This window comes from Saccopteryx leptura, chromosome X (assembly GCF_036850995.1).
Source record: "Saccopteryx leptura isolate mSacLep1 chromosome X, mSacLep1_pri_phased_curated, whole genome shotgun sequence".
Classification (NCBI taxonomy): Eukaryota; Metazoa; Chordata; class Mammalia; order Chiroptera; family Emballonuridae; genus Saccopteryx; species Saccopteryx leptura.
Window position 1 is genome coordinate 37,438,570 of NC_089516.1, and position 8,739 is coordinate 37,447,308.

The 8,739-nt window shown below is 41.8% G+C and overlaps 1 protein-coding gene across 1 annotated transcript; it reads left to right on the top strand.

Moving 5' to 3' along the window:
* The first annotated feature begins 4,739 nt into the window (after nt 1-4,739).
* On the top strand, nt 4,740-7,060 carry LOC136385566 (spindlin-2-like). Its single transcript, XM_066356624.1, has 2 exons — nt 4,740-5,024; nt 5,627-7,060. Exons 1-2 carry the CDS (start codon nt 4,991-4,993, stop codon nt 6,403-6,405), a joined length of 813 nt encoding a protein of 270 aa, XP_066212721.1. The 5' UTR covers nt 4,740-4,990; the 3' UTR covers nt 6,406-7,060.
* Nucleotides 7,061-8,739: the final 1,679 nt, after the last annotated feature.

Here is an 8,739-nt window from a genome sequence, read left to right on the forward strand (position 1 = left end):
TGTGCCAGCACAGGTCAGATGAAATATTTTTTAAAATAAGTTTTATTAAGGTATATAATTGGCATGTAATATTATATCATTTTCATGTGTACAACATGATAACTTGATATTTGTATATATTATAAAATAATTACCATAATATGTCTAGTTAAAATCTGTCACCATACATAGGTCCAGTTTTTTTCCTTGTGATTAGAAACTTTAAGATCTACTTTCTTGGAAACTTTCAAATATTCATCATATTGTTATTAACTATAATCACCATACTGTACATTACATCCCCATGACTTATTTGATAACTATAAATTTGTGCATTTGACTATCTTCACCCATTTCACTCACCACTTCTTAACTTTGTGCAGTTAATATTTACATAATATATCTGAGCATAATTTGTAATGAGTTATAGTTTAAGGGATTAATATTGTCAGTGTGGCTTTAATATACTTTTAAAAATCAATCCAAGAGAATTCTGAGGAAAACCATGAACTTTCTGACACATTCATTAAAGAAGCAATGGTAGATATTGAAGGAAGGCCCTCATAAATTGTGAGCAAGACTCCTCTGGCTCCCTATAATCTTCCTGTCTTTACCATGAAGGGAGAGAACTATACCACTGGTTGACCATAGAAGTGGTTAATAAACCTACTTGCTTAAAAAAAAAGACTAAAATGTGGATAGAGGAACATTATTTCACTAAAATCACTTAAAAATCTCAGATAAAATGTGATAGACCTCAATTAATTAATTAATTTTTAGTGAGGGAGACAGAGACAGAGAGAGACAGATAGGGACAGACAGACAGGAAGGGAGAGAGATGAGAAGCATCAATTCTTCGTTGTAGTGCCTTAGTTGTTCATTGATTACTTTCTCATATGTGCCTTGACCAGGGGGCTCCAGCCAAATCAGTGAACCCTTGCTCAAGCCACTGACATTGTGATCAAGCCAGTAGGGCTTCAAGTCAGCAACCTTTGGGCTCAAGCCATTGAACACAGAGTCATGTCTATGATCCCATGCTCAAGCTGTTAACACTGTGCTCAAGCTGGAAAGCCCGTGCTCAAGCAGGATGAGCCTGTGCTCAAGCCAGTGACCTCAAAGTTTCAAACATGGGTCCTCTGTGTCCCAGGCCGATGTTCTATCTACTGTGCCACCACCTGGTCAGGTGGCAGACCTCCTTTTAAATGTATAGTTGAGCATTAAAAACTGAATAAAATCCCCAGAGAACAATGATAAAGAGAGAACTAAAAATAAAAGCAGCTAAGCGCATTCCCTGATGCTTTGGTAGCATGGAGAGAGAAGGGTGTTGTCTCAAAAATAAAAAGATTTAGAAAAGAAAATAAGGTCTTAACTATGATTGAATTGGGTTGGATATTAAGGTCTCTTTATCTTTCAATTCTCCACATAATGGTCGGAGTAAATTTTAAAAATATAAATGTTATTGTATTACTCTCCTATTTAAAACTCTTCAAAGCCTTCCCAATTTTCTTGCTTTACCCTGCAAACTGTAGACCATGTACTCTCAATTAAGATGATATTGCCCACAAAGGTGAGAAAATTAATCCTTCTGTGTGAAGAAAAAAAAGGAACTTAGCTATTACAGTGGTTTGTAGTCTTCCAAAGCTCAACTATACCTGACAAAATCTTATTCCTTAGATTCAATTACTCTTTAGGATTTTGTGGATATCACAAAATCACCATAAACACTGAGTTCATGAGAGATATACAAGGTCCATTTAAGATCAGTGCTACAAGACCATAGCAAATAGATGGCTGTGATTGGAGGACTTTCAATCTATTGTTAATTCTTGTAGTCATATCGTAAGAAGTGGCCTGTGTGCCTATTGGCTGGCATTGATTGTCTTTATATTTTGTCCCCCAGGCCCTTGTGTGCTGTTGGGCTTTGAAAATTAAATAAAAATGGTATATATTTAATTATTCAAGCCATCAATTATTTCATCAAGTGGTGAAAAGAAAAAATGTCAGTAATTTACGAGTGAAATCTAGCAGCTATTTAAAACTTTTCTCATATTAGGCAAAAGTTAAAAGTCAAGTTCATTAAAAAGAGCTTTTAAAAATTGATTTTTTGAAATGTTTTGTTTCTTTGGAAAATAGGTTCTGAATTATTTTAAAAATTATTATACTGATACATATCTAAATTGTAGCCATTATAATATATATAAAGTAAATAAATTCCATTAAAAGTCACTCAACACCCAAGCGCTAGAGTGGCTCTGGTCACAACAGAATGATACCGCAGAGGGGCAGAGCATCACCCCCTTGTGGGCAGAGCTTCGCTTCTGGTGAAAATGCCGGGTGGATCCCGGTCGTGCACATGCGGGAGTCGGTCTGACTGTCTCTCCCCATTTCGAGCTTCGGAAAAATACAAAAAAAAATAAAAGTCACTCAACAGATAAAATAGATGTTATTTTCTTAAATTTTAATTTAATGTCTGTCTTCAAATTTATTTATTCCTATCCTACATAAAACTTCCTATTTTATGTAATTATATGTATTAAGCACAAAACACATACATTTACTAAACAGATATTTAATTGTTTTAAATTTGAGTGCAAGTAATAAACAATTGAGATTCAAGTTGCTTTAACTATAACAAAATTTTTTAATGTCATAAATTGAGGTCAAAATAAGACTTGAGAGATGATATGATCAGCAGCTAAATGAAGTGACCAAAGGACTCAGAATATTCCCATTCTCTCTTCTGTTATCTTGGTTATTCTGGTTTTGCCCTCAGGCTGGTTGCTCTGCATGTGACATAGCATTACCCTAAATAAGAAAAGGAAAATATTATTTCTTGTTTCTCTTGAGAGTAAATATTTTTTCCAGAAGTCCCCTAGTGGACAGATTGTCATGTTTAATTGTTCAGGATTATATCATATGCCAAATGCTAAACCAATCACTTATAAGGAGGAAGGTATTACCACGATTAGCTTAGAGTAACATTTTAGAAGGAGATATATTATATATTGGGAAGTCCGTGGCCTGGCCCTGATCACCTACAGGTACATAATGTGTCACTAGAACAACAGTTACCCTCTTTTTCATTTTTTTTCTTTTTAAGAAAGTAACTAAAGCTAGTAGCCGTGGCCACCATCACAGCTGCCTGGCCTGTTCAGGTTTGCATTTGATTCGGACAGATGGTAATGAAACAAGGGAGCCAAGAACTGGTGGGCCATTAGCATTAATCTTAGCTCGCACCGCACCGTACCTAGCAGGTGAGAAACACACACAGTGGGAAAACACTTTCCTTTCCATTCAGGGCTCCCAAAGCCAATGACTTATCGGAGTTTCCTAGAATCAAAGGTTTCTACCTAACCAGCTTTATTCACTTTTGTTCCCCTTATTTTATAGTGTAGAAATTAAAGCCTTTAAGCCAATTTACAAATAAGGAAGTCTCTGATGCAAAGCCACTTATCTGAGGCATAAATGGGATTCCTCATAAGAGTGCACCATCCCACATCATGCAACAGTCAAGGGTGTGGGGAAAAGCTTAGTTTTGAGAAGATCTTAGTATTAGAAGGATGTTTAAAAGATCTTAGTATTGAAAGGGTGGGAAAGGCTTATGAGGACCTTGCCAGTTTACAGCCTGTCTCCCACACCCAATGCAAACTATAAGCGAGCAAACATATATATCATATTTACAAACTTTTTTGAGTAACATTCAGTAATGAGGGAAAAGTTAAATTGTCACTATAAAATTAATTTTATAGATAAATGGTCATATATGTAATATGTGCTCAAGAAATAATTGACAACTGAATAAGAGATATAATGATTTTATAAAAAAAATATCTAATATCCTGAGAAAATACTTATTCTATTGAAAAAGAACAAAGCCTGAAATTGCATATGCAAAATGATTCCAGTTTTGTAAGAACCTAGAAAAAAATGGCAAAATAAATAAGTACTCATATTTTGCTGTGAGCTCTGAGAAATGGGAACTGGAATTTTAGGTGCTTATTCTTTTCAAATCAATTTTCTGAAATTTACACAGTGTTAATTAATATTGTGCAAGCAATACATTTTCAATAGTTAAAAAATGAAAAATAAAGGAAAGGGTAATCTTTTTTAAAAATTATTTTCATTTATTCATTTTAGAGGAGAGAGAGAGAGAGAAGAGGGGAGGAGCAGGAAGCTTCAACTCTAATATGTGCCTTGACCCAGCAAGCCCAGGGTTTTGAACCGGCAACCTCAGCATTCCAGGTCGACGCTTTATCCACTGTGCCACCACAGGTCAGGCGGAAAGGGTAATCTTTAAGAAGTAAAATCCAAGAAGACTACTCAGGAAACATTACATAGAGATTGGGTAAAGATGGCAGACTGAGAATTAGCACATTTCCCTTTTTCTATCACAAATCCTTACAAATGACATGAAAGGCAGATTAATGTATGAAGAATAACTGCATAAGGACAGTAAAATAGAAAAGACAAATTCCTGGAAGATGAAAAACAGATAAACTACTTAGAGGCTGGAGATAGAGGTAAGCACAGGAGCCAGAGAGCTCTGAAAAGGAGAGAAAATGGAGGCCCAGTTGTGGACCCAGTAGGTTTTGATTTTGCAAACCGGCGGGAACAGGAGACTAGGATTATCTCAATTGCCAAAGGCAATGCAAAGGTTTGAGAGTTAGGGGCGGGGAAAATCAGTGTTTGGGAGGAAGGGGAGGCCTCTCTCCTGGCAGGAAGCTGCGCTACGGAAAGAGGGAGGAGACAGCTGCTGTATTAGCGGCGGGTAGGGATACCGATGTGGCACTGGGCCCTCCGCTGCAGATTGGGAGGCAGCAAGCCGGCGAGTACAGTACTGGTGACACAGCCACCATCCCTTCGTCTGCCCTGCCGTCCTCCTAGACTCGCTCCACGTCTACAGATCCACTCCAACCAGGTTTTGGAAGCTCCTGGCTCTGCGCCCGCTAATCAGGCGCACAGCGAAGGCAGAAACCAGGTGTCCAATTTGCGCACGTGAGACCCGCGATTTATGGCGGTGGACGCCAGAAAGTCCAAGGCCATTGGTGGGTACCGGGATGGAGAAGGGACACGGTGTGATTCCTGCAGGAGATAGGGGGTGGAGGCTGACTCCGAGCAAGGCTGGGGTGAGAGAGTGCGATGAGCCTTAGGGAAAAGGGGGGTGGCTTTAGGAGACAGGCACGAAATTGAAGCGTGGGCACTGGGTGCCAGGACAGCAGTTGAGGGTTGCAGGGAGAGTGGGTGCAGCAGGCTGGGTGGTTCAGGGTTGGAGGGCAGTGAGGGCTTGCGGGTCAAAGTGGGGAAGAGATAAACGCTTTGCTGGGGATTTAGAGTGAGCACTAGTGGCGGGAACTGGAGGCAGGGTCCCTGCACACGGAGGTAACCTGCTCTCTCCTGTGGAGTTCCTAAGCCCGGCCAGCACCACTGCCCCTGCTAACTTTCCCTGCAAACTAAAGGAACCCAGGAGGGAGAGCACTTACAGGCACGCAGCCAGGATTTCCAGCAGTGATTCCAGGCTCATAGGGGAAATTTAGTTGCCAGCGCACGGTATATAGAGACGTCGCTGTCGCTAGAACTTCACCTTACGGCATATTGAGTGTGTTCTTCCTTTCCTTCCTCTTATCTTCTCTCTTCCCTCCGGTGACAGGCATGAAGACCCCCAGTGCACAGGAAGTCGGAGGGCAACAAACCAGGGCACCAGTGGGACGCGCCACTGGGTCTGTAAGCATGATGAAGAAAAAAGCCTTGCAAAAGAAACAGAGGAGCCGACCTTCATCCCAGCCCCGCAGGAACATCGTGGGCTGCAGAATTTCACACGGATGGAAGGAAGGCGATGAGCCCATCACCCAGTGGAAAGGAACCGTTTTGGATCAGGTGCCTATAAATCCCTCTCTTTACCTGGTGAAATATGATGGAATTGACTGTGTCTATGGACTGGAACTTCACAGGGATGAAAGAGTTTTGTCTCTTAAAATTCTTTCTGACAGGGTGGCATCGTCTCAAGTCAGTGATGCAAACCTTGCAAATACAATAGTTGGTAAAGCTGTGGAACATATGTTTGAGGGTGAGCATGGTTCTAAGGATGAATGGAGAGGGATGGTCTTAGCCCAAGCACCAATCATGAAAGCCTGGTTTTACATTACCTATGAGAAAGATCCTGTCTTGTACATGTACCAGCTTCTAGATGATTATAAAGAAGGAGACCTCCGTATCATGCCAGAGTCCACTGAGTCTCCTCCAGCAGAGAGAGAACCAGGAGGAGTTGTAGATGGCCTGATAGGTAAACATGTGGAATATACCAAAGAAGATGGTTCCAAACGGATTGGCATGGTCATTCACCAAGTGGAAGCCAAACCTTCTGTGTATTTCATCAAGTTTGATGACGATTTCCATATCTACGTTTATGATTTGGTGAAAAAGTCCTAACTGTTAGGGTACAATTTTGCCACACTTGTGAAAGCAAGTGTATACTTTGTAGACATGCAAAATAATGTTGTTCTTCAGTGTATTGCGAACTTCAGGGTCCCACTAATTCAGCATCTTTGCCGGCATAACTATCGTTTTGTTCTGAAAAATACAAATGTATGTGGACATGACGTGCTGTGTGTAAGGACTTTATCATGTTGAACAGAATGGGTATGTTTGGTGGATGGGGCATGAAAGGAAGGGACAGCTGTAAATTCAGGCTGTGATTAAGTTCGGCTAGTGTCATGATCATCAGCTGAGAACGGAATAGGACTTAGGTGTCCTGGTCTGGGGAGTGGGGAGGAGAAGGAACTAGACATGGACTGTGCTGAGAGGTGAAAGGGAGGTGACTGCTTAGGAAGAGGTGGGGATGGGCCAGAAACAGAGAAGCTCCTGGGAGGAGGGATGTCTTAGGAGGGGGGCCACCCGACTGGGTGGAGGTGAAGAACAACAGAGGGAGAGGGAGATGTTGGGGCTTCGAGACAGGCAGACAGAATAAGGTGAGTAGAGAAGGGCACAAAGAAGCTTAGAAGAGGCCCAGAAGAAGCAGGAGAAAGACAAAGTTAGCAGGGATTTGGGGAGAGGTAACAGATACTCAGAGGGTATATAATAACAAAGAGAGGGTCTATGCATGTGTGAGAGACCAAAGGGACAGGGACACTGACGAAGGACAAAGGAGGAATTCTTATCAAGAAAGACTGAACAAGGGAGTGAAAATACAGAAAAAGAGGTGTGGGGAGTGGGGTCCATGTGAGATGCAGAAGCCCAAGGAAAAGTTGGATTTCTGACAGTATCTACATTGCTGTCCCTGGTTCTGTAAACAAAAGATGTGGCAATTGTCAGTGAAACCAGATGGACTGGACATTCTTCAAATGTGTATTTTGACAGGGATGACTCAAGGGTTAAGCAGGAACCAAGTTTATACCTAAAACTTTTATTTCAGGGAATTCATACCAGAACTACAAAGCAGAACCGCAAACCTTCAGCCTAAATGCACTAGCATTGCACACGTAGGCATGCGACTGCGTGTTACCTCACACTTCCCAGAGGACCCAGGTGAAGTAAAACTTGGACCTGAAGGTTTTGGCTCCTTTACCCTATACTGTAGAAAGTATTCCTGTGGGGAATGGGTCAGTGGGGCTCCCGCCTCGCTTTTGGGAAGTATTTTATCTACAGTAATGAAACCTAGCTGAACCCAGATACATCAGTCCCTTCATTGTTCTTCCCCCTGGACTGTACCTTGATTTTCTATGGAAAAGGGGCATGAAAAGATTGAGTCTACTGTTAATCTCCAGGGCATGGGGCATGACAGACCATGCCTCTCTCAGTAGCTTCCTGAAACCACAGGTGGCTTCCCCCAGTACCCCACCAAACTGAGGTCTGCTGCCTCCAGAAGCCCAATTTGTTGGCTATACCCCAACAAACTGAGTTTCTACTGACCCTTCCCTGGGACCTCCTGGTCATTCCTGCTCACCCCAAACTCAGGGAAACAGTGATGGAAGTCTGTACAGCTCTGTTGCTAGGTGAGATAGATGGCATGGGGCAGTTAGGCTTGGATATCTCACCATGTATGTCCCAATTTTGACTCTGTATTGCCATATAGAAGTGTAGTGGTTGGTAGTAACTGGGAGTATTAACCCCAATAAAGTCCCTCAGAGATATGGTATCCCAACGCATGGGTCTATGTTCCTCTCTTCCTCTCCTTCCTTGCTTTTTCCCAGTCCTGCTATGGAAGTTCCCCTCAAAAATCTTCTCTCTGGGTCACTCACCCCACAACTTCAGCATAATATACTCCCACACTCAAAGAAAGAGTTCTTGTGACTCTCCTATGCCCAGGTTCTCTTATCTTCATGACAAGCATGGAGAGGGGTAGGCAGGGAGATTCCCTGAGTTGAAAGAAGTAGTAACACCTGTTCATTCTCCAGGAAACATGATCTGAAGTTATTGGTGTCAGGAATGACACAGTGGAAGTCCACCTCACCAGAGCATGGATTAATTTTCTTTCATGTATCATGCAGTTTATTCTGACAAACACCTGCAGGCCACCCATGTGCCAGTTGCAGTCAGTGAGCTCTCACGTTTCATTTAATTATTGCGGTAATTTTCTAATTTTTATTTTTAATTTGTAGTGTTGACATGGTTTCAAATTCCCCACTCAATATAACACTATCTGTACACCCACTGTGTCCCCATGGCCCATGCGAAGTCTTCTCCCCCCCCCCCCTTTTCTGCCCATGTGACCCTCTACTTCCTCCTCCCTTTCTCTCTGGTTATTGCTACCCTATTATCTGAATA

Excerpts from the sequence above, each read along its gene's own strand:
- LOC136385566 (XM_066356624.1), top strand. The coding sequence starts at position 4,991 with ATGGCGGTGGACGCCAGAAAGTCCAAGGCCATTG. Across the intron at positions 5,025-5,626 it reads CAGAAAGTCCAAGGCCATTG|GCATGAAGACCCCCAGTGCA; the intron begins GTGGGTACCGGG and ends CTCCGGTGACAG.